At 50.5% G+C, this 25,148-nt stretch overlaps 1 protein-coding gene across 1 annotated transcript; it reads right to left on the bottom strand.

Annotated features, from left to right (window-relative positions):
* MEX3A (mex-3 RNA binding family member A) lies at nucleotides 1-23,880 on the bottom strand. The gene is made up of 2 exons (XM_084824330.1): nucleotides 23,307-23,880; nucleotides 1-1,486 (listed from the first exon to the last, which is right to left on the bottom strand). The coding sequence occupies exons 1-2, from the start codon at nucleotides 23,878-23,880 to the stop codon at nucleotides 381-383; spliced, it is 1,680 nt and encodes a 559-aa protein (XP_084680456.1). The 3' UTR covers nucleotides 1-380.
* Between the last annotated feature and the right edge of the window lie 1,268 nt (nucleotides 23,881-25,148).

Consider the following 25,148-nt stretch of genomic DNA (forward strand, 5'->3'; position numbering starts at 1 on the left):
ACCCCATGGCCTGTCCAATCAGGACTTCTCTCAGGAGCTGCAGGCCTCTCCCAAACGTCACCACATCACCTCCCGCGTTGCTTGAGAATCACTTGCATGTGTGAAGGGTTCTCCGTGTAAAAATGACACCGCAGACTATTGTGTAGCAATGGTCTTCCCAAATATTTCTGGCTTCTCCATTTTAATCTTACCATCATTACCATTATTTTTAAAAATAACATACATTGCTCCTAAAATAATTTCTTTCTTCTTTAAATCAATCAATCTTCTTTTTTCTCATTTGTTTGTTTGTTCTTCAGATGCGTTTCATTCTGCAATTTCTCTCACTCACTCACTCCCTGTCCCCGCTCCATGTCCCCAAATGTTGTGTCTCTCTCTTTTTAAGAAAATATCCTAATGGCCTGAGTGGCTGCTGCGTGGCAGACGGGGCATTCCGGGTCGGTCCGCTCACAGATCCGCACGGCACACTCCATGCAGAAGAGGTTGTGGCCGCATGGAACCAGGGCTGCGGTCACCTCACTTTCGAAGCACACCGTGCACTCCCGGCTGCTCGAGAGGGATGTCCGGGTGGCGGCAGAAGCGCCCAGTTTGGAAAACCCTTGCAAGGGCTCCCCCTGAGACCTCCGAGGGAGCCCAGAGAGGGGAGGCTCTTGGACAGATGAGGATGGGGAACGACGTGAGTTGGGATGAATGGCGCCTGTATTGCTAGATCGTTGCTGCTTGGAGAAGAGGACTGAAACAGGGTTGGTGTTTTCCTGCCCGGCCCACAAAGGAGCACCAGACTCCGGCACCCCGTAATACAGATCTTGTTTGTTGACACCGTAGTTAGGGAAGAGGTAACTGTAATTGAAATCATTTTGGTCGTTCAGCCGGGGCGTCTCGTACGCAGGGTCAACAGAGCAGTCCCCAATGCAGCCGAGGCTGTTCTGACGGAAGGTGGAAAGGGGTTTGCAGCCGGGGGCTGGAGTGTGGACTCGCCAGGCCTCCGAGTAACGGTTCTCCATGCTTGAGTCTGGACTGCTGGACAGGAAGTCATTCTCATTGTTGTATTCTAGGATCTTGCCTGTCCGGACAGCTATGTGGGTTTCAATTTCCTCCCGGGCTCGCTCCACATTGCCCGGTGCCCCTGTGATCTCAAAGACAGGGTCCCGGTCCCGACTGGGCGTGATGATGTAGGTATTGGTCTGCTGCTGGATCCGCTTGATGGTGGCTCCTTTGGGCCCCACCACTAAGCCAACGACACGGTATGGGACCCGGACCCGGATGGTGACTTGTCCTGGCAAGGTTGGGGCGCTGCCAAAGGCAGTGCCGGCCTTGTTCCGAGAGGCCCGGATCATGGAGAAGTGCTCAGCTGCAGAAATGATTTCCCTCCTTGCCATGGCGACGTCCTCCCGCCGTCCGGTCACCATGAAGACAGGTTCTTCACCACGCACCGGAGTCTTGATGTAGGTGTTGGTCTTTGCTCTCAGAGCTTTGATTTTGCAACCTTTGAAAACAGAGAAGAAAGAAAGGCAGTGGATTAGTGCTCAGGCCCAAATCTGAAAGACATTGAGGCTGTGTACAGTGTACAGTTCTCGTTCTGGCATCTCAGAAAGGGTATGGTGGAGCTGGAAAAGATACAGGAGAGGGCAACCAAAGGATCTGGCAGCTGGAGGAGGGAAAGGTTCCAATATGGGGATTTTTAGTTTGGCAAAAAGATGGCTAAAGGGGGACATGAAAGAGGTTAATAGAAGTATGCATGATGTGGATAAAGTGGAAAGAGAGAACTCTTTGTCCCGTAACGTTATAACTGAGAGCCACCCAAAAGGAAGCACTTCTTCAGATAACAACTTAAGGAATTTGCTGACACACAATGTGGTTGCTTTAAGGAGACACTTGGGCTCACAGCTGCCTTCCCCAACCTGGTGCTGTCTAGATGTGTTAGACTGCAACTCCCATCATTCCCAGCCACTATGATGGAAGTTGCAGTCTAACACATCTGGAGGGCACCAGGTTGGAGAAGGCTGGCCTGTGCTGCATCAGGCCAAGGGTCACCCATGCCTGCGTGCCGTTTCCCGCAACTTGACCTTGGAGCCATCGTGGCGCTTACACAGACTCGTGGAGGGCAGCTCTGTCAACTCACCATTTGCCATGATAACTACATCAAGCCATCATGCCCAGAGGCAGTCTTTCTCTGGATACCAGCTGTTGGAAGGACCCCAGGTGTGGCTTTCCTGATGTGCTTGTGGGCTTCCCAGAAGCATCTGGCTGGTCACTGTGGGGGATGGATGGTGGGCTCTATTGGTCGGATGGAGCAAGGCAGCCTTGTGCATTTATGATGCTGAGGACATCTAGGGTTTGCTTGTCCCCAATCTTGGCATGAAACGCCAGGCCCATCTTCACTGGAATTCTGTGCAGGTGGCTCTGTTTCTCTTCACGCTGCACGTCTCCTTTCCAGTCATAAAGCACGCGCATTCTGCGATTTGTTCCTTCCCACCAAAGTCCCGAGCAGCCCCCTCCAAACAAGACCGCTTCCCCAATTAAGTGAGGATTGGCTGGCTGTCAGGTGCCACAGGGCTCAAACGAGAAGCCCTCTGGGCGAGTGCCATGCCCTACTCTTTGCGCCCCGGGGGCTGTTGGCCAGAAAGGCAGACACTGCGTGGGAGGACACACATGCCAAGGACCGGCGTCCTCCTGGGGCCGGGCCAGGTGATCCAGGCGAACCAAGCCTGCTAGAGATCCTAAGACTGGCCTGAGAAGAGCTACTAAGCTGCCCCGCTGAGTCTCCTGATAATACTCCTGAGGGCCATTCCTTTCTGCACTTGTCTGCAAGTTGGTTCTGCGGCTGAGTCGGCTTGTTGTGCCTGGCCAGGTCACACATCATCCACTGAGTCCCATGTTTGGGCTGCTTTTATCCCTTCGTGCCTCTTCTCCTTTTGGCCTGCTACATCCTTGCCAGCCACTGAAGCCTGGCCTTCCCAGACGCGGCTACTGACTGGCAGAGGAGATGCCCAGCTGTGTGTTAACTGTTCTATGATTTTTAGCTGCACTGTTTATATGACCTTAATACTGTGTGAACCAGCCTTCCCCAACCTGGTGCCCTTCAGGTGTGTTGGAGCGCATGGGATTATGGGAGCTGCAGTCCAACACACCTGGAGGCACCAGGTTGGGGAAAGCCAATGGAAACTGTTCTGAGAGAGAATCCAATGGGACTGAAGAGCAGAACGGCAGCATTTAAAAATAAACAACAACCATTGTTGGTGTGGTATTTCATGGTCTCAGGATCATCTCACAATAACTATGCTTTGACCGATGAGAAATCTTTGGCTCAGCCCTGTCACTACTGCAAGGTGTGTGTGTGTGTGTGAGAATTCAGGGAGCATCCCACCTTGCTGAAGCCCCCAGATGTAGGAGGAAGAAAGGGGGGTTGAGCAGAAAGGGGAGCCCAAGGGAAGCAGCAGCAGGGCCTGCTATGGAGCCAGCAAACATGAGGTTCCCTCTCGGCTGGTTCTCTTGACCCTCAGGGAAGCCTCCTTGTGAGCAAGGCAGGAGGAGCCAGGAAATGGATGTGTTTGGAGACCCACAAAGAAATGCTAGAGGAAGGAGGAGGTCGAGGGAGGTGGAGCTGTACCGCCCTCCATGGTTAGAGAGGGAGCCGGAGATACTGTGTGGGAATAAACCCCTTTGCTTCTGGCCTGAGGGTTGTTCCTCACACAAGGTCGTTATTCTATTTCTTTCTGTCTAGTTCCTGCACAGCTGCAAAGCTCGCTTGGTGACCTTGGAGGAGCCACTGTTTCTCAGCCTAACCGCACAGGGTCGTTGTGAGGATAAAAGATGGAGCATGAGGTCATTGTAGGTGGACGGGGTCAAAATACACCCCACCATCATCATCCTGTTCCATCCTCAGGGCAGGTAAGATGTTAAATGCACTCAGCCTTGGAAATAAATTTACGGCCGTTACTAGCTACCCTGCCCCAACCCTTCATTGGCCTGTCTGCCCTGCACGCCTGCCTCGTTTGTTTGGGCGGCCTTCTGGACATTTCGTCTTCCTGGTCACCTGGATGTGATCTGAATTTGTCTCAAGGAAGTGGCTGTTCCATGTGTGACCATAAATATAAAAGGAACTTTGGGGACGCAGGCAAGCTTATTTATTTATTTGTTACATTTACTGCATATCCTCTCTTTTCTCCAAGGACCTCAAGGTGGCCTGCATGGCTCTCACCTCCAACCCATCCTCACAACAACCTTTGGGGACTCGAACCTGGTTCTCTGTAGCCCTAACCCAATGCTGCAACTGCTACACCATGCCCACTAGAAATCCAGTTTAATTTTCCAAGATGGAACATCCCAAAAACAAAACTGATTTATTTCTTCCCCTAATTTCATGGAACTGGGATAAATGATTCATCCCAAGTAAGGTTTGAGGTGTGTTTTTAGAAATTCCACTCTGGATCTCAAGAAATGGCAAAAAGCCAGTGAAACCAACTCGGTCTGTGCTTTGGAGGATACAAATGCAGTATAGTTAAGGGAGGAAAAATACTGTCCCTAATGGACTAATCTCTCTCTCTCTCTCTCTCTCTAACTCTGTGTGCACGTGTGTGTGTGTGTGTGTGTGTGTGTGTGTGAACCCTGCACAGAAAGGGTTTTCTTTGGGGCGTGGAATCTGCCTTGTGAAAATCTGCCGTCATCACCTACAGCCCATTTACGAGACGTCATGACTCTGCAGCTCCTTGCTCCAGTCTGCTGGCCACTGAAGTGTTCTTCCCAGATGTGTTTAGCTAACACATCTGGGCCCTCCCTGCTTTAAGGGATGGTAGCGGTGGTAGTGGTAGAGGAGGCTAAGAAGGAGGAGAAATGGAGCCTAATGTAATAGCGAAGGTGAAACAAAGGGGTCATGGAGACAAAGAGACAAAGGAAGGGGGAAGCCCATGCTGGGAACAGATGGAAGGAAACCGAGGCAAGTCGGGGCCCTAATTGCGGGCAAATGCTGTTGTACAAGCCCCTCTGGGGAGGGACTCAGAGGCTGGGGGAGGGAGCAAACAGCGATCCATGATGGAAGGATGGGAGAGAAAGGATGCGGGGAGGGGGCGGGGCGGGGAAGACACAGACTGAAAGGCAAAAGGGACAGACAAGGAGAAAGCAGAGGAGGAAAAGGGGAGGAGGACCCAAGAAGGGACAAAAGGAGGCAGGGGGCAGCCCGCCAGGGAGGGGGAGGACCTGTGACTGGCCCAGAAGGAGGACAAAGAGTGCAGCAGAGGCAAGCAGATGGAGGGAACCCTTGCCTGAAACAGAGCTAAAGCAGGGTAGCGGGTGGGGAATGCAATGTCGCAAGTAGAAATCACGAGGTGGGCATCTCTGCAGAATCCATTCCATTCTCCCAGCCCAAACAGACAGTGAGCAGCGGCACGCTGAGCAGCGGTGAACTGATGCTGGATACAAATCAACCCCCTTGCATGGGCAAAAGCCAGACAATGTAACTTTTCTGAGGATTTTGGCCTGTGGGACTGGTCTGGTGAATACTCACAACTGTGTCATTAATGTGGCTTGCCATGTCCCAGGAAATTGTCTCAAAGTGGAATTAGTAGTGTGGGAAACTGTGATATTGACTTCATAATAGCAGAGTACTTGCCAAAGCACGTTTGCTGTGCTGAAATCCTCCCCAGAAGACTGGAAAAAAGAATTGCACACTTGCAATGTGGTACACAGTACTAACATAACTGAATTTTGGTAATGCAATAGATTCTGAGCTTGTTTTACCCCGCTGTGAATTTGGACTGAATTGTTTGGGTTGGTGACTGGGTTTTGTCACCTGTCCTACTCATTATACACTCAGAATATATCTGCGGTACATACTGATTTAATAGTAATTTCCAGTTTCCAGGGGACTGCAGTTCTGAGAATAGTGTTTGGGATTTCTTCAAAACTTTCTGAGCTCTTTTACCAAACTACAACTCCCAGGATTCTTTGGGAGAAAACAAGACGGTTGAGTTGGCATAAAATGTATACATGTTGGTAGTGTATATGTACTCTCCATCTCAAGTGAAACCCAGGGATATTTTCACATTTCTAAACAATTAAATCTTCTCATCTCCAGCTACAATTAAGAAAAACCACCCATAAAGCAAAGCTGTTTGATTTCAAGCATGCCAAAAGGAGAACAGAATTCCAGAATCACACACAAGCAAGAGAAGCCGTGTGTGTGTGTGTGCGTGCGCGCACACGTGCATATCCCAAATGATCATAAAACTTGCAATATTAGGCGTGGTTCTTGGGCCAATCTAGATGCAATGACAAGTGTCATGTGTTTAAACCCTGAACTGCCCCAGACATTTATCCAGTGTGTGTTTGTGTGTGTACGTATTCTCCCCTATGAGCCTACTTGTGCCCCGAGATCTTCAGGGGAAGCCCTTCTCGCCATCCCGCCATCATCACAGGCACGCCTGGTGGGAACGCGGGAGAGGGCCTTCTCGGTGGCTGCCCCAAGGCTCTGGAACTCCCTTCCCAGGGAGGCAAGAGTGGAACCCTCCTTGATACGTTTTCGTAGGCATATAAAAACATTTTTGTTCCAGCAGGCCTTTGGGGATAACTAGTCTGGACCTGTGAAAATGTGACGTATGGATATTATTTTTGTTCTGGTGGTTGTCTTTTAATGTTTTAATATTTTTACAATTTTAATATTGATGATTTAATTATATTTTTAACTTTTGTACAGTTGTATTTATATTTCTGTTCATAGGTTTTAATTGTAGAAGTTTTAACGTTGTAAGGACGCCTTGAGTCCCAGTACTGTGGAAAAGGAGGGATATAAATAAATATAATAAATAATAAATAAAATAATAAATACGTGATTTTAAAAGCAAATGGAGCACACAGATCTGGGGAGCTGAACTCTCCTCACCTGCAGCTTCTGCCAGTGAGCCTCCAATGCTGGAGGAGAGCCCAGAGAGAAAAGCACTTGGGGAAGGAGGCTGCAGGGCGGTAAGCTGTTGGGGTGAGGTGATGATTCAACTCCTCTTGCCTATGAGCACCTTTCATGTTTAAAAACTGGCTCCCCTTCCTTCTATGTGGCTTGAGTATGGAGCAGTGCCAGGCCTCATCAAGTCTGGCTCGAACTTAGGTGGTCAACCTGTGTCTGAGTTGTACCACTTCAGACTGGAGGTCATGAGATCGAATTCTTCTCCATGCAAAAACAAAAAAGCAAGAATCTTTCCTGCATAAAGAAAACTAGCATGCCACGGAGGAATCTGAGCTAAGACCCTTCTGCTTCACGCAGCAGTTTTTATGTGCAGGGGTTTAGTTATTTGCTATGGAGGAAGATTCCATCATGTAGGCCCACCACTTGCAGTCCAAAGTGGCACAGCTTTAAACACGGGTTGACCCATCTCAGTGAGAAGCAGACCTCTATCGACTAGCAAAGAGACTGGCCAAGGGCTGCACAAGTGAGTTTGTGCCGTGGGGAGCACCCCTCTCCCCGGAAAGAGAATGCGGAGTCCAGCCCTCCTCCAAGGTTTGAAGCCTGGTCTGTGTGTGTGGAATTGTCCCTGCAGTCATGCTGCGATTGGCTCATCAGCGCAGTGCCTCGTGGACAGGCTCCAGCCCTCCTCCCAAGACTGGAGATGAGCCAGAAGCTGCCCATAACTTCATATTACACTGAAGCACTTTGAGATCCTCCATAACTCAATGTGACGTCAGGTATAAGACTGTTTCCCTCCCCCTTTGGGAAGGGACAGCACCCTGGTGACCTAAAGTTTGTGGATTCCTGAATGGCTCCGTGCCTCTCTGCCATATCCCTGCAAGCTATTAGTACTAGGGAATGCGCTTGCCTATATTCTCTCTTGTTAAAGGCTTCCGAAGACGACAGACTGTTGGGCTGATGTTATTGCTTATTTAATTTGGAATTCCGGAACTGAAGAGTTAGGAGATGCTGACATGCTGGCTCTCCTAGCCCCCCCCCCAAAAGATAAGAGCATCCATGCACCAAATTAACAGCCACAGTTCAGACCATAGTTGGCAGAGCAGCGCATACAGGTGCCTGAAGAGGAAACAGCTCCAGGGCAGCCAAGTAAGCAAGTGAACCAAGCTTTATGAATCAATAAGTTGCTTTGCAACTCTTCAAGACAGAATGCCATAGGAGATATCTCATGCGTTACCAAGAGCTGGGTGGACAAGCTGGGTGCTGTACAACTGACCCAGCTTTGCCCACCTGGAGACATGGTGCAGCATCAGGCCAGGCCAGAAGGTTGGTGGTGGGAGAGTCCCCATGACAGAAGTTCCAGCTTGCTCTCTAGAAACCCCTCCATCCTGGGAGAGACTATGAGGTCCTGTGCCTTGCGTTGGGCCATAGAAGCAGATTGGGGATGCTATTGATGTACTGTCCGTGCTGCTGCCTAATGGCCGCCCTGGCACGTGTGTGCACACGCACTATACCTATGCTAAAAGAAGTACACTGGCTACACATTAGCTCCCACGCTATGCTCAAGGTTTTGTTGTTGACAAAGCCCCAAATAACTCGGCACCAGGATACCGCTGACCGCCTCCACCGCGAGATCTTCGGAGGAGGCCTTATTGGTCATTCCACATCCAACAGGATGTTGCTAGGTAAAAGAACACAACTGGGCCCTCTCAGCAGTGGCATTTACCCCCTGGAACACTCTCCCATGTGTGGTTCAAGAGGCAGAACCTGTGGCAACTTGCAAGCTTCAAGCACCTCCTAAAAACGCATTTGTACACAGCTTTCCCTGACCGGTAATAGATTATGACACTGCTCTGTTTTATTGTTGTTTTTGCTGTGTGTTTTTCATTATTATTTTATATTGTATTATATGTGCATTTTAGTTTGACCCACTTAGAGATTTTATTATATGAAGCTGTATAGAAGTATTGTAAATAAATAAATAAAATATCGAAAAACAATGCAATGCACTCCAAACAGTCCCTATTTCCCCTGTTTTCTGGTACTTGCTCTCCCTATTTTGACCTTAAGGAAGATGTTGGGTCTCTAGTAGGGATGTACAGATGTTATTAAATCTATTCTGTCTGTGTTTCACAGGTTGTCTGCTGTCTTTTGTTCCGTCATCCACTCACTGATGGAATCATATATATATGGCAAGTATGAGAATTTCATCCCTGTTTGCAAATGCACATTTGCGCTAATGCGCACTTGTGCAAATCCCAGCCACGCCAAATAAAAAACTGATCCGCAAGTCTGTGGAATCCATGCAACTTGAAAAAGCCGGTCTGCTGAGGAATCCATAGGTTGGATTCACAGAACTCCGAACCCATTTGAATCTGTCGCGTATTTCTCTGCCCTCCCTGGTCTCTAGAAGTTAGGATTCTCAGTAGTTGCAGTTTAACAAGTGCACATGCATGTTCTGACAATACATGCACATGGACACAAGCAGCCGGTGGCAGCTATTTTATAAGTGCAACCAGAGCAACTGTGAGATTAAGCATTCTGTTTAATATTCTTAAATCTCTAAAACTAAAGTATTATGATCAGTTTAATGTACAGTAAGGAAAATGTGTAATGCAGTGACCCTTGGTGTGAGAACAAGGGTGTTATAATTATGAAGGTACATCCCTATTTTCATTTGTGGCATGTTAGAGGGTGTGCAATCTATATATAACTCATGACTAAAGCTCATTTTAAAAGCACACCAGCCAAACCAAGATTACAAACCCACCATTGATGGCAAGTAACCAGGGACAGCTTTTGTACATAAAAGGGTCTGTGGAAGGAGAACAAAGGAATTATCTAGGTGGATTTCCCTGAGCAGTGAGTTCCAAAGAGTGGGTGCCACAATGGCCCTGCCCCAACCTACCTCGCTTCTGAGAAGGGAGGAACATGGAGCAAGGACTTCTGGACAGAAATTAGGGTAGATAGGTGGGAAGGACAACAGGAGTGGAAGCATTCCATAAGGTACAAAGATGGAGAGCAAGGACAAGATTGGACAGAGGAAGAGAAGAAGACACATGGGGAGCATGCTACCAGTTTGATAGGGCCACAGCTCAGGGGCAGAGCATTTGCTGTGGTGGTGAAGAAGGTCCTAGCTTCAGTCTCTGGCATCTCCTGTTCAAAGAATCGTAGTAAGAGGGAAAGGAAAGACTTCTTTCTGTGGCCCTGGTGAGTCAGTACCCATCAGAGGAGACAGCACTGAGCTAGATGGGCCTGGCTTGGCATTAGGGAGCTTCAGATGTCCATAGAAATAATCAACAAAACAAATCATTGGTGGGATCCCATGTTGCACAGAGGGTCCCTGGATGAGCGCTCTAAAGATCTTGTTGTCAACAGGTTTAAAGCAGTTACAGCTTATCACTTATAATCTGGCCAAGGCTACTCTGTCAAGATGACTTCCACAAAGTTTTCTTTTTAAGGTGAGGAGGGCAGAAATCTGTTTCTTGATTTACATTGTGGATTGCTTCATGTGTCACACTGCAACAAACCCAGATTTCAGCAGGAAAGCCATATACAACTCCATGTTTTAAGGAGTGTACGTATACAATTGACAAGTTTTCAAACACCTGTTTGTCATATTCATGGCTCACATTTTTAAGTGTTCAAATAGAGATCTCAGAAGTGAAATAGAAACCTCAGATCTCAGAAGTGTAATGTGTGAAGAGGAATAAAGATGTCTTTACTTGGCCAGACAGAATCAGGCATTTTGAAAACCTAAATCCTGGCTTGCAACACAGACTGAATAGCAGTTATTTAAATTTTTTTTCTGAATGACAGGGATATTTATGCAGGGAAAAAAAAAACTATATTGTGCTGGTACAAATACTGTAAAAAATACAATTGCAAAGGACTACAAAGAGCTTCCAGGTATGTAAAGAGAAAGGTTATATACCAATTGATGTGTTAAATGCAGGCTTTGTTTTTAAAACTGAGATTTAAAAAGCAAGCATGCATCAGAGAGGGCCAGCTGACCATCAGGACATCTGTGGCCGACTGCATTCCCAACGTAAGCTGTTGTTACGTTCGAAACGGCAGCCCCGGCAGCAGAGGCAGCAGTGAGGCGCAGACCTTGAAGAGCAGCAGAACATAACACAGAATCAAGTGGGTGTGTCGCTGTCGGATGGTCGCCAGACACGTGTTTTCTGTGTGCTCTCAGGAAGGGGAGAGAACAGGGAAGGAGGCTCAGGCAGGTGCGAAGTGTAGGGGAGGGGCCCGGAGACAAAGGCATTGGGGGGTGGGAGGGCAAGGACAGGGAAGGAGGAAGTCAAATTAAGTTGAGCCTTGCAGCCGCATGCCCTACTGCCCTAGATTCCCTGCCGGCTGATCTGCAGCGGCGAGGTTCGTTGGGCAGCCGCGGCAGCGGAGAGATGCTGGGCTTCCTAGCCTTTCCATGCCCTCTCAGCAGCTTCTCCTTTTCTCTGTTCTTGCTTGCTGTACGGTTTTGCTTGCGTCGCTAAGAGCCACTCGGGTCGGGTCGGCAGTCTCCGTTGGCTCAAGTCCTTCGGCATCGCAGGGAAAAGCCACCAGAGGAGCTGAGCCGCCTCAGCGGGGGAGCCTCCCTTGGGCGATTTCGAAGCCGAAAGGACGTGCTGGAGCACAGACTGGGTCCGATTCTCTCACAGAGTCCTCACCGTGGGATTTACCACCATGGGATTTGCACACAAGGATTCTCCAAAAGTGCTGTATACGGTATTGGGTGCAGAAGCGTCCTAAGTATCTGAGTGCTCTCACTCTCTCACTCTTTTTTAAAAGCAAGTTTCTGCGGGAGCCAACGGAGTTGCTGGATAAGATTTACGGTGCTAAGAGGTTGGGAGGCTTCAGGGTCCTCTATAGCTCCTTCCCCCTCCCCATGATTAGTAGAAGCAGAATGCATAACAGTAAAACTGCGAAATAAATCATGCAAAATGGATCGCGCCAGTCACTTAATTTGCAAAACTCAGTCAGATTGCAGAATGCAGCCTTTCTTGGCACAGAACTGCAGGATTCTGTGGTGCAGAATTTTGATATACATATCATATATATTTGCAGCACAGGCTACGCAGAGCCCTGGCCTTATGTTCTCCAGGAAATCAAACCACAACCTCTGCGACCCAAACAAGGATGATTGTTTATAGAACATTTGGCAGATTCACATCTCAAGAGGCAAAATAACCAGGGTTGCCACTGAGTCTGTGTTCATGTAACAGCTGCTGCCAATCTGGCTCTGTGGTGACTATACCTGTATGATACCAGTGTTTTAAAACACTGGTTTGTTGCAAATGGGTTGGAGGGCCAAGCCATTCACTGCACAGATGCCTCGAGGCCAGGCCTTTTCCCCCCCACCAAAAATGTCAATTCCACTGGAGTTCTATATTAAACTATCAATCTCACTCCCATTTAGGTTGACCAACTGACCAGTTGCTGTCACTCAGTTACCCCCTCATTAAAAAACCTGAATGTTATAGACAGCTTTGATTGATTGATTGATATTTGATTTCTATTTTTTGATCTAGAAGGATCTTTTCTGCACTGTCTTCTGCCTCTCCCAATTCACTAAAAATGACAGGCCACTACCCTCGAGCTCATTCCTAGGGCCTGCTCCCCCAGACTGCACCCCCCCATGCCCCCAGGCCAGCCTGGTTTGATCTGAAGAGGGTTAACAATCCTTACTTCATAAAACTGGATAAAGTTTAGGGAAGGGGAAAACAGATACTGCCAAACTCTGGCATGTTACCTGTTCTTAATAACTGATTGCATTGGTCTTCGTTTGGTGGTTTGGTACCCTCAAATGGGTCACTCTCTGGCCTAGGCTGGACCATATCATGTTCTTTGCTTTTATTTTGGTATCCTGCCTAGACCTGGAAAACCTTAATCATTATAGACCAGTTGTAAATGTTCCATTCCTGGGCAAGGTCCTTGAGCGAGTGGTTGCCAACCAGCTCCAGTCACTCTTGGATGAGACTGATTATGACCTATGTTGGGAGAAAGACAGGGGGAATATGACCCCGTTGATTCTACTTGATTTCTTGGCAGCTTTCGATACCATCGACCATGGTATCTTTCTGAGATGGCTCTCTGAGCTGGGAGTGGGAGGCACTGCATTGCAGTGGTTTTGCTCCTACTTGGAGGGCCGGCTCCAGAAGGTGGTGCTTGGGGAACACTGCTTGGCCCCATGGATTCTATGGGGTTCCACAGGGGTCGCTTTGTCCCCTATGCTGTTCAACATCTATATGAAACCATCTGGAGTTTTGGAGTGTGCTGTCATCAGTATGCTGATGACCCGCAGCTCTATTTCTCCTTTTCATCTCCAGGTGAGGCTGTGGATGTGCTGAATCAGTGCCTGTCTGCGACAATGGACTGGATGAGGGCTAATAAACTGAAACTCAATCCAGACAAGACTGAGATGCTGTTGGTGGGTGGTTCTGCTGACTGGATGGGGGTGCTCAACCTGTTCTGCGTGGGGTTGCACTCCCCCTGAAGGAGCAGGTCCATAGCTTGGGGGTCCTCCTGGAACCGTCTTTGTCACTTGAGGCTCAGGTGGCCTCAGTGGCACAGGGTGCCTTCTACCACCTTCAGTTGGTGGACTAGCTATGCCCCACCTGGACAGGGATAGCCTGGCTTCAGTTGTCTATGCTCTGGTAATCTCCAAGTTAGATTACTGCAATGCGCTCTATGTGGGGCTGCCTTTGAAGATGGTTTGGAAGCTGCAGCTTGTGCAAAATGCAGCAGGCAGATTGGTAACAGGGACAAGAAGGTCTGAACATATAAGACCGACCCTGGCCCGCTTGCACTGGCTGCCTCAATTCCAAGCTCAATTCAAGGTGCTGGTTCTAACCTATAAAGCCCTACATGGCTTGGGACCGCAATACCTGATGGAGCACCTCTCCTGAAATGAACCAATCCATACGCTTTGCTCTGCATCTAAGGTCCTCCTCCGAGTGCCTCCTCCAAGGGAAGCTCAGAAGGCAGCAACGGGGGAGAGGGCCTTCTCAGTGGTGGCCCCCCATCTGTGGAACAAGCTCCCTGATGAGGTCCACCTGGCGCCAACATTATTATCTTTTTGGTGCCAGGTTAAGACCTATCTCTTTTCCTAGGCATTTGGCAGCACATGATGAGTTTTAATTGGTCCTGGATGTGTCCCTAGTTATGACTGAGAGTTCAAAGTCGTTTTTAGTTATATGTTGTTTGTGTATATTGTCTGTGTGCTTTTATGTAAATAGCTTTTAAACTTTTTATATTGTATTTAATGTTTTAACTTCTGTAAACCACCCAGAGAGCTTTGGCTATGGGGTGGTATAGAAAAATAAATAAATAAATAAATAAATAAATAACAGAGATGTTTTGTTTTTAAGAGAAGACAGAGCAGAAAAGAAAGAAGAGAGACAAGGAAGTAGAACGCACACAGAGAAGGACTTGCACATTCTGGCTACAATCCCATGCGTCCCACTGAACTACTTCCTTCCAAGTAAACATGCATAGCAGCAGGCTACCAAAGTGGGTCCCATGCTGCAACCTGGGGCTGAAGGTGGGAACGAGGTCTGAAAAGGCTGGAGGCCATTGACTGGGCAAAGCTCGGGAGCAGGCATCCTTGGGCAGTGGCCAACACTCTTGACGCCCCACTGCTGACCTCCAGCCCCACTTGCCCACCCATTCGGCTGCAGCAAGGGGCAACTGCAGCTGCTGCCACCTCCCCCACTTGCTCAGCTGCTCTGCCCCTTTGGGTGCTGGCGCGCACGGGGGCCCCCACGCCCAATTCCTGCCACCAAGCCACCGAGGGGGAGGCAGGTGAGCGAGCAACTGGCGGCTGCTTCTTGTCTTCCCTGCCCCCTGTTGGCTTGCTTGCTGCTCTCCGGGCGACAGCCACACCATGGCGAAGCCCAGTCATTGCGTCCTGCTGCCCACCCCCCAAACCTGGCGCTATCCTGAGCCACCAGCGTACAGTATTCTACTCTCCAACTCTTGCCAGACTTGAGGCAGCAGCTAAGCACAGCTGTCATTTTCTCTTGTCTTTGTCATGGGCTTAAAAAACAGGGAGTGGGCACAAGAGGGACAAGGAGAAAGAGATGTGAGGGGGCATCATGAGAGACGAGGGGAAGTTTGTATAGTAAAAGAATGAAAGGTGGACCCCTTGTTGCAGATTAACGTTAAAGGCGGGTCTTGGTGTGAAAATGAGGACATGGTGGGCGGGGAGAGGAGAGCGGCCAATGCCGTGCTGTGCTGCTGCGACCACTGCCCGTGCTGCCCCTTTTCCCAACTAAAGGCATCTGCTTCTCAGCTCCAGAAATAGTTCCGTCATTTGAGTGCTAGGTGTGCCACAGGGCATCCCTTGGAGACCCTTGAAAGATCCCAATAGGGCTTCTTGTCTGAAACCTCTTCCACAACCCCTGTGAGGATCAGAAGAGCCCTTTTCAAGTGCACCATTTGCAGGGAGCCTACCGACTTGTACCCGGATGTATATAAGCTCCTGAACACATGATTGGAGGGTTGGGGGACCCTCCATTTTCCAGAGTACTGGATCATTTCAACATGTGTTCAGATGTAAATGCGTAGGCTCCTGCAAACAGTACTTCTGAACTTGTGGAGGTCAGGGGGTGCAACCCTGACCCCACTCCCACGTGTTCATTTTGCCCAGATGAATGTACGAAAGAGGCCAGCCCCTCAGGGAAAGCTGGTTTCTGTCAGGTTTCCTGATACAGACATGCTACAGAGCCAACCAGGAAGCAGAGCCCCTTAAGGCCCTCCATGTCTCGAGGGCGATGCTGAGAGGCTTGGCGCTTCAGAACACCCAGAAGGGAGATTTGTGACCCAGCATCTGAGGCAGCGGTGCGTCCACCTGAAGTAAAACAGTGAGGACAAAATTGTTCCCGGGCTCTTGTTGTCAACACCTCCTCAGGGCACAGCTGTGCAGAGAACGGGAAGAGCACTGAATATAAGGGTGGGGTGTTTGTGTGTGTGTGTGTGAAGAAGGGCCACGGAAAGGACTGGAGATAAGATAATTAACGTAGCAACATGCCATAGCAGAAGCCTGGTTGAGGCTGAGGAGGACCAACTAATCCTCCCTCCAAATTCTTCCTCAGAATCCCCTCGCACTCTTCACACATGATGTGTCGTTAGGTATGTACCTAAGGGTGAAGAACGATGTTACACATTAAGTATGGTGCAGAAGTGGTTCAAACGTGCCTTGTTCTGAGTGCTTCCTCTGCAGTTATTTATTTTAATTAATTAATTAATTACATTTCTAGACTGCTCAGTAGCCAACACTCTCTGGGCAGTTCACAACTTTAAATGTGCAACCTTCCCCCTGGGATATTTCAAGTCAGGGGTGGGAAAAAAATTTCAGCCAGAGGGCTACTGTTCCTTCCTCTTGGCTAATCTTCCAGGGGCTGCTTGCCACTAATGGCCAGGGCCAAATTTAGAAGTGGGTAAGGCCACCGCCTTCTCTCTCACTCTCTCTCATTCACGCACCTAATACCTGTTCATACACAGTCAGTCCCACACGTACAGCTCTCTCTCCCTGCTTCTCAGCTGTTTCCTGAGTGGAAACAGATGGGGGGCGTCATGGGGAGGGGAGGTTTAACCCCCCCTTTCCCCTCCCCTGCTCAAGAAGCAACGTGGTGGATAGAGGGCTGGCGGGCCAAATCCAGCCCACAGGCCAAAGGTTCCCCACTGCAGTTGGAAGTGTACATGTGATGAATGCAAAGTGTGTGCAACAAACCCAGCTTTGCCAACACAAGTGTCACATGCACATGCCTGCTTCACACATGTGTGAACATAATTTCCATGTGATTACTGTACACTTGAAGACTGGCAGCTGAGGATTATGTTTGCAGATGGTGTGAGGCAAAATTCTGTCTGAGATGACCCATTTACACATGCGAGTCATCGCTTGATTTTGTAGTTTATCAAGTGATGAACAGGATTTGGGGGAAGGGCAAACCCTTGAATGTCAGCTGGGAGTTGCTACTTCACTATATGAAGAGGCCCCCAGAATTCTCAGAATGTGGAGGATGGGCCTTAGAGGGTCTCCATCCCAACCGGCTCTCAGAAAAACCAGCTTTTTAGCGCTTGTTATCTTTCAAGAGGCTGCATTTATTGGTGTACACTTAAAAAAAAAATCTTGAGCATACACTTAAAAATTACGTGTGAAGCAGATCATAGCGCTATAAAGTTTACAGTTGACCATCTTTTCCAACCTTTGCCCTGTTAAATGAGATCCCACATACCCAAATCCTGAACTGGGGTTTGTTAAACATTTTCCCTGAAGCACTGTCAGTCCTATTTATGTTTACTCAGAAGCAACTCCCACTGTGTTCAGTGGGGTTTCTCCCAGGATATCCTCTGGTTTGGGGCCAGACTGGGCAGTTTCTGTGACTTGTGCCACAATGACAGCTATGGCCGGTTCATGGCCATACGACACAACTGCTGAGAAAGTAGCTCCTGTCACACTTGGGAAGCGGCACGTGAACGACTTGGGCATGTGACAAAAGCCAGGCGCAGGCCCTGGCTAAAGCTTCACCCACGTTCTGGCCAGATGCTCCCCTGTGATGCAGAGCGGGCAGGGCTTCTGCCGCTCTCGCCCTCGATGCCAAGGGGCGTAACTGCATTGCCCAATGTGGTTCCTGCTGGGTGGGTGGGGCGATGACTTCCCATGTAACTTCACCCACTTTAGCAGGAAAAGTCCTACCTATGTTACATGATACTATCGTCACATCATCAACATTATGTAGATGGAGCTATTGCCGCTTTCATGACATCCTCTTGCATCCAGCACCCACAAGACCCTTCTCATGATAGCTCCAAGAGTCCTTGCTACTGAGGCATCGAATCTTACAAGGTTGTATCCAGACTTAGTCATGCTTAGAGCAGAGCCATTAGTCATGACTTCCTTGTCCTATTGATTTTAATAAGCATGACTAAGTCTGGATCCAACCCACAGAATCTACAAGATGATCTATGCATTCGGAAAAATCATGTGCTACACTCCTAAGGGCGCTGTGCTGTTTCATAATGTAGGGAGAATCTCATGACTGAATGTTTGGAAATGTAAAAATAAAACACGCCCTGCCTATAGAAAACTAGCATGTCAAAGAGAACGCAAGGAACCTTTTTCCATTATGTGCTACATTTCCACAGGCAGGGAATTTTTACATGAGATAGCACTCATGATTCACCAGCTGCATTCTGAAGTGACACTGGATTATACCACATGAAACTCCTAACAGCTCTTAGACACCGCCTTCTCCCTTACATCCCATCACAAGTTTCCAGACCAACCCAGTGCACCCATTATCCATGCACCAAAGCTAAACAGAAAGGACATGTGGAAGCTGTCCCACTACTGTGGAATTGTTTTTCTCTGGAGACTCATCAAAGGGTGCTTCCAGACGGACAGCTCCCAGTGCTACCAATCAAAAGACGTGGTACAGCTATTTTTCTCCCTTTTCCTCCTTAATAGATTTTTTTACAGAAAGAAAAAACTCAGAAGTGGAGAGAAAACACAGGAGGTTTACAAGTGGAAGACAGTCATCTGGACCTCATGCGCCCAGCCCACCAGCAGAATTCTTTGAATAAGAATTGGGCACTGGGTGATTGCCCGATAAAAGATTCACCTGGAAGCACCCAAAGCCTGCACCTAAGTATTTTTTTGCAGAAACCTTCCTGTTTGGCCTGGTTTTTCTCAACAGAACTTTTAACCAGGTATAGGGTTAATTAAATCTGTTTTTGCATACTGTATTTTATATCTCGGTATCTTTATCTTATGTAGTGTTTTTCTTATGTGCTATTCCCTCCCATGAGCCCTCAGGATGCAGATCAACATATATAATTAAATAATTAGGCTTGGAGGTCAAGATGTATAATTAAATAATTAATAATTATATAAAGAAGCCTTGACAGATGCCTGAGGTCAGGACATGAACTGATCTTACATCACTTGTAAAACCCCGTAACTTGAAGAGCCAGGTTGTTTTGCTCCACAGTGATTAAGTCAAGAGCATGCACGCAGCTCTTTTTAGAACATAGTTCCCGTAGAACATGCATACCGTCCAAGCACAACTTAATTTCTCATGGCATCTTTCCGCAAACCAGATCCATTCTTATACACCTCTGGAAAAAAAGGAGGGGGCGCAGGGAGGATAACAATTTTTACATGAGCCACATTTATTTGAACCTGAATTTCAATTTTATGTTCTGGAGTGGAGGTTCCTTGACTTTATTCCTATAGCCCAAGATGTAGGCGGTGGGGCGGGGGGTTGAAATCATGTATATTGTCACCATACCTTGAAGGGCATTAGAGGAAAATCAGTGGGTATTATGCTAGTGTAGCCCCTGCTGATTAAAATGGGTCTTTAGCAATGTCACTGAATCACCCCCTTTAATATACATGGTATTTTTATTTATTTATTACATTTATATCCTGCCTCTTTTCCTCCTTATGGAACCCCAGACGGCGTACATAATCCTCCTCCTCCATTTTATCCTCACAACAACCCTGTGAGGTGGGTTGGACTGAGAGTCTGTGACTGGCGCAAAGTTACCCAGTGAGCTTCCATGGACAAGCAGGGACTAAACCCGGATCTCCCGACTCCCAGTCCAACTCTCTAGCCAATACACCAATGTGCCTTGATTGTTGAAGAAAGCGACTTAAACCAGAGGAAACATACGCTTGTATTTAAATGGGGACTGGATTAATGCAGGCCAAACATTCATTTGGAGCAAGCAGAATATTTGTATTTTTATTTCCCCAAGATGTTTTCAAAAGGCCCCCATCTTCTCCCTCAGCTAAGTCATGCCCCCTTTTGTACCTATGAACACACCCTGCCAAGAAGTGTAAAATTCCCAAGTATGTGGATGCTCTAGAAATCCTCTGTTCTGGAGAGACATCCAAAATGGAAGTGTTGCATAGTTGCAAAACAAGATGCTGCTATTGTGTTCCCTGAAGTAACCCTGTCGACCCACACCCAACAGGCGAAGGGGGGGGGGTGTTATCGACATCATGCACTTAGAAAAGGCTGACAGAAAAGAATGGCTGTTCCTCAAGAGGGGGGATGAGTTTCCTCCCGCTGGTTAGAATCATAATTAATATCTGATGGCTAGGTCCTCAGTGTATGTACATCAGCAGTGTTCGAACCTTTTTCTTTTTGGTATCTCATGGAGTGGGATCGTTTTTACACTACCCCAAAACCTGGAACTCAAGAGAGATGCACTGACAAGGGTCTGAGAGAGAACTAGTGTTCTCTGCATCTGGCAAAACGGATTGGTTGGATTTTCCAAAGACACCCAAGAGCAGGCCCCATAGAGAACAATGGGGCCGGGAACTCTTCCTTTGTTGAGGTGAGGGGATGTTGCAGAGACCTTTTCAGAGCAAGCCTTCAGGAAACTAACCTTTCCCAAGTGATGCAGGCACCAGTACTTCCATTTGGGGCCTTGTCAATTCATGTCTCTTGAGTTCCAGGTTTTTGGGTAGTGCAAAAAACAATCCCCCAAAAAACAATCTCCATGGGAAATCAAAAATGAAGATATGAACAGTGCCGATCCACATGCACGGAGGATCTGCCCCTTACGTATTTATTAGGGTTCTAACCAGTGGGAGGAATTCCATCTCCCCTGCTGAGGAACAGCCATTCTTCTCTGCCAGCCCTTTCTAAATGCGCTGCTGTACACCATGCTGATAACGCACACCCCCTTCGCCTGCCGAGCGTGGGTCAGCAGGGTTACCCCAGAGAACACAATAGCAGCATCTTGTTTTGCAGCCATGCAACACTTCCATTTTAGATCTGGCTTAAAAGGTTGCTTTCTTTAAAAAAAACAAACCAGCCACCCTTTCCACACACCCCCAAGAATCCGGCATAATTAAACAAAGAGAGGCCTGTCTTTCGCTGCAGTGCACCTTGCGAGTTCTCTGCCTGCGCCAGTGTGGTGTGCCTGGGCAGAAACAGGACTCATATTTGTGTGTCAGTGTGGACAATGAAAAACAAGGTGGAAGGGAGGTGTATGCCTTCAGTGGTGGCATGCATAGCCCCTCCATGTGCTATTCTGTGCACTCTTCCTTCATTTTTCTTTGCAGAGGTTGTGAATGAACTCTAAGTGACTTTGGGAACAGAGGGAAGGTTGGCGGGGGGCCTTCACAACCAGGTCAGTGCTGATGCAGCCTCAGAAAGATGTTGCTTCCCGTGGATGGGGGGCAGGGGGAAAGGGTCCTCTGCATGCTGCAGGAGCACAGGCCCCAAAGCCCGCAACAGTGCACTCCTTCACGGGAGGAAGACCCGCCATCTCCGGTTCCATTGTTCTAATAACATGCTTCTGGTCTTAACAGTGAATCATTCCGACTTTACTCCTCTACTCTGATTCTCCTGCCACAATTCAACAGCATTATTCAGTCACAGAATCTGATCCCCAATTTCCTTTCTCCCCCACCCTCTTCCCATAGGCACCATAAAAGTCTCCCTTACATGGCACAGCTAAATTGGGAATTGCAACCACATTTCCAAGGATGTCAGGATACCAGCATGGGGGTAATTATTTACAACAACAACAACAACAGCTCTGTGTGGCAACCCTCTGCTTTTTAAACAAGGTAACTTTAGCTCTTTCTGGCATTCTTCTGTTGATGGAGAGGAGGGCAGAGACAATTTCCTGGCCACCTTCCTCACCACAGCTCCTCTCAAGATGATTGATCCTGGGGTACAGAGAGGACTTAAAACATGCAGGGGGGGTGTATACATTTTTTTTCTGAAGGCCCTCAGCTGTTGTCCATAATGCAGCAAGGACACAAAAGCATTAAGCTAAAAAACACAAAAAAAACAAAAAACCCACAGGAAAGAAAAGTGTGCGTAAATAAAGCCAAGGCAGGAATTTTAGAATCCAGGCTGTTCCAAGGGTCATTCTCCCCCTCCCCAATCACATGATTCTATAACGAGTTCAACTTTAATTAATCTGTTCTTGAATCCTTCATAGGCTCCAAGCTCTCACCTCCTTTCTGTACCCCCCCCCCACAGCCACTGTTACAGTCCAGAGAACCACACCCCCTTTTGCTTCCAGAAATGCACCCAACAAAAGGGGGGATTTTCTCAGCCTCTCCCACGATTTCCCTAGTACTGGCCCACTGAAAAGAGTGCGTGCACCAAATCCTCAAGATGAAGAATACAGTATTTGCAACACCAGAGACACAAAATATAGATCTGGATGCAATTAAAAGTAACAGGCGTGTTCCCACAGAGACTTAAGACTTCAGCTTTTGCATCTCCAATTGCTGAACTCTCTCTCTCTCTCTCTGTGTGTGTGTGTGTGTATGAGATCGACCAACTTTGTACCATTTTCCCTCCTATAAAATAATTTTATTTTATATTCAGTTAAGAGAGCAAGAGCCGCAGATCTGTGTTATACCCACGGCACATGGTGGGGCTAGTAAAAAGCATGGATTTCCAACCCTTTCTTGAAAGGTAGTCATTGACTTTGTGCTAGGAAATGATGCCTGATAGCGAAGGACCCCACCTCCCATTTCCACCCCCCGGAGTGGCTATTATTCATCTTAAGCGTGGGATGGGAAATTTAGCAAATGGCCCTAGAAATTATTTGTACAAAGCATAGAAGGCTGCAAGGTGAGTGAGTGAGTGAAAGGGGGGAGACACCGTTTAACTCTGGACACCGGTTTCGTTCACGGGCCCCTCTTCCACCGCAGGACAACATAAGGGAAGTTAAGGCAGCCCAGCAGGAGCAAACAACGGGTGGTTTTGTGATGCCAGCAGAGTTTTAACTTTGGGGGGGGCGGATGGAGGTGAGGAGAGGGAAAGGGGGTGATGTAAGGGAAGACTTAAAGAAACACGAGGGTGGGGAAGAGAAGAAGGGGGTACGGGAGAAGCTGAAAGGCCAGAAGACGTCGAGAGAGAGAGAGAGAGAGAGGGAGGGAGGGAGAGAGAGAGAAGAAGAAAGGGAACAGAACGAGAAGGGCAAAACACCGTCGCAGGAAAGCGGGGTGGGGAGAAGCGGGGTGCGGGATGGAGGGCTCGGAAAACGGGATGCAGGAAAGGGAGAAGTGCTGGAAATAGGTGGCGGAGGGAAGAGGAGCGGGGCGCTGGAAAGCCAGCAAAACAAGTGCAGCAGGAGCGGACTCATCGGAGGCACAAAGGGAGGAAGGGGGGTCGAGCGGCGGGGCTCGGGACAAAGGAGCGCGGCGGACAGCGGGAGCGAAGGCAGAAAGACCCCGTGGCGAAGGAGGAAAGCGCGGCTCGGCAGACGGGGGGCTCGACGAAGGGGGCTCGACGGCGGGCGGGCGGGCGGGCGTGCCGGCGCGCCATGGCGCAGACAATGGGCGACGCGGGCGCCGAGCGCGGCCCCTCGCCCGCCCCGCGCGCCCGGCCCGGCCCGGCCCGGCGCGGCGCGGCGCGGCGCTCACCTTGCCTGCCCACGATCTCGGCCACGTGCTCGGAGCTGGGCACCGGGACGCACTCGGTGGTGTTGGAGCTGCTCTTGAGGCGCAGCTCGGCTTCTTTGTACAGGACGCAGAGCTTGCCGGCCTCGGCGGCGCCGGCCGGAGGCGCGGGCGGCGGCGGCGGCGGCGGCGGGGGGATCGCCGCCGCCGCCGCCGCGGAGCCTTTGGGGGCCGCCTGCGGCGGGGGCTGCGGCTGCTGGGCTGAGGCTGGCGGCGGCGGCGGCGGCGGCGGCGGCGCGGGCTGCTGGGGCGGCTGCGGCGGAGGGGGCTGCGCCGGCTGGTTGCCGCCGCCGCCGTTGCTGCTGCTGTCGTCCGCCGCCCCCCCGCCCCCCAGGGCCGAGGCGGCGGCGGCGGAGGGCGCGGCGGCGGCGGCGGCCGAAGGCTCCCCCAAGCCCAGCAAGCAGAGCTGGTCCAGGGCCAGCTGCAGCGCCCGGTCATCCTCCAGCAGCGCCCTGTCCTTGCTGCTCCCCGGGAAGCAGCCCAGATCCCCGAAGCCCCCGTTCCTTTCCATTATCCCTGACACTACCAGGCTAGGCATGGCTAACAAAGGCTGGGGGGAGAGGGGTGGGGGGCGCGGCGGCGGCGGCGGGATGGTGATGAGGGGCTGCTGCTGCCTGGGCTGCTGCTGCTGCTGCTGCTCCGGGGAGGGGAGGGGAGGGGGAGGGGAACAAAGAGCCTGCGGGAGAGGAGGGGGAGGCACAGAGAGGTGGGGGGAGACCAGCGGGGGAGACCCCCGCCCACCTCCCCGCGTTCCCCCGCTGGCCAAGCCCCTTTCCCCGCCGCTCCTCTCCCCTTCTCTCGCTTCGGTCTTGCCGATCTAGCTGTCTCCCGTTCTCTCTCGGTCCCCTCTCTGAAACCCGATCCTTCTGCCCAGCGTGGAACGAGGCGCACAAAGATCTCCCCTCTTTCTCCCTCCCTCCCTCCCTCCCTCCCTCCTCCCTTTCTCTCTCTCTCTCTTTCTTTTTAAATGCTCTCGCTGCTCTCCCAGACCCCGCCTGGCTGCCGAAGGGGGTGTGGAGATGGAGAGAGCAGCAGCAGCAGGAAAAAATCCGGCCAAACGGAAAACCGACCGAGCCGCCGCCGCCGCCGCCCCCCGCGCGTGCGAAACAGAAAAGCGGCGGGGCCGCGGAGGCGCGGCGAGGAAGGCGCGGAGGAGAAGGGGAGCCGACCGCGGCCGCCCAGCAGCAGGCGGGGGGGCCTCTTTTGTTTTAAACTCCCTGGCTGCAGCGTGAAACTGACACTCCGGAAGAGGCCCGGGGGCTGATGGGGGATGTAGTCTCGTGGGCTGGCGCACACACCCCCTTCTCGCTCCCCGCTGCGGCGGACCGAGCGCGCGCGCTCGCGGGGCAGCGGGGGGGGGGAGCGCGAGGACGGGGCGAGAGGCGGAAGGAAACAAAGGGAAGCGCGTCGGGGCGCGAGGAGGGAAGCGCAGAGGAAGCGGCCGCCCGGGGGAGGCCAGCCGGCCGGCGGGCGCGGCGCAGTCGGGCCCTGGCGGGAGGGGCGCGCGCCGTCGTTCGCGGCCCCTCGGCACAGAGGCCCGCGGAGAGGCCTGGCGCGGGCAGGGGCAGCGAGGGGGTCCGGGCAGCACCCCTCGGCACGCGCGCGGCGGAGGCGCCCCAGCGGGGCGCGCGCCTCCCCCGGAGAGCCCGCCGCGCGTGCAGCCCACGCGAGGGCGGGCAGAGCGCGGCGCCGGGTGCGCGGCCGCGCCGTCCGCCGGGGAGGCGCCCGTCGGTGCCGCTTCGGCGAAGGCGGCGGGTTCTTCCCCAGCGGCCGATTCCCGGACACGTCACATCTTCAAGTAAACGC

This window comes from Heloderma suspectum, chromosome 17 (genome assembly GCF_057233095.1).
Source record: "Heloderma suspectum isolate Gila_16-S chromosome 17, 16-S_ref, whole genome shotgun sequence".
NCBI classification, from domain to species: domain Eukaryota; kingdom Metazoa; phylum Chordata; class Lepidosauria; order Squamata; family Helodermatidae; genus Heloderma; species Heloderma suspectum.

Coding starts and splice junctions, on each gene's coding strand:
- MEX3A (XM_084824330.1), bottom strand. CDS start 23,880: ATGCCTAGCCTGGTAGTGTCAGGGATAATGGAAAGGAACGGGGGCTTC. Junction 1,487..23,306: donor CGAGATCGTGGGCAGGCAAG/GTGAGCGCCGCG, acceptor CTGTTTTCAAAG/GTTGCAAAATCAAAGCTCTG.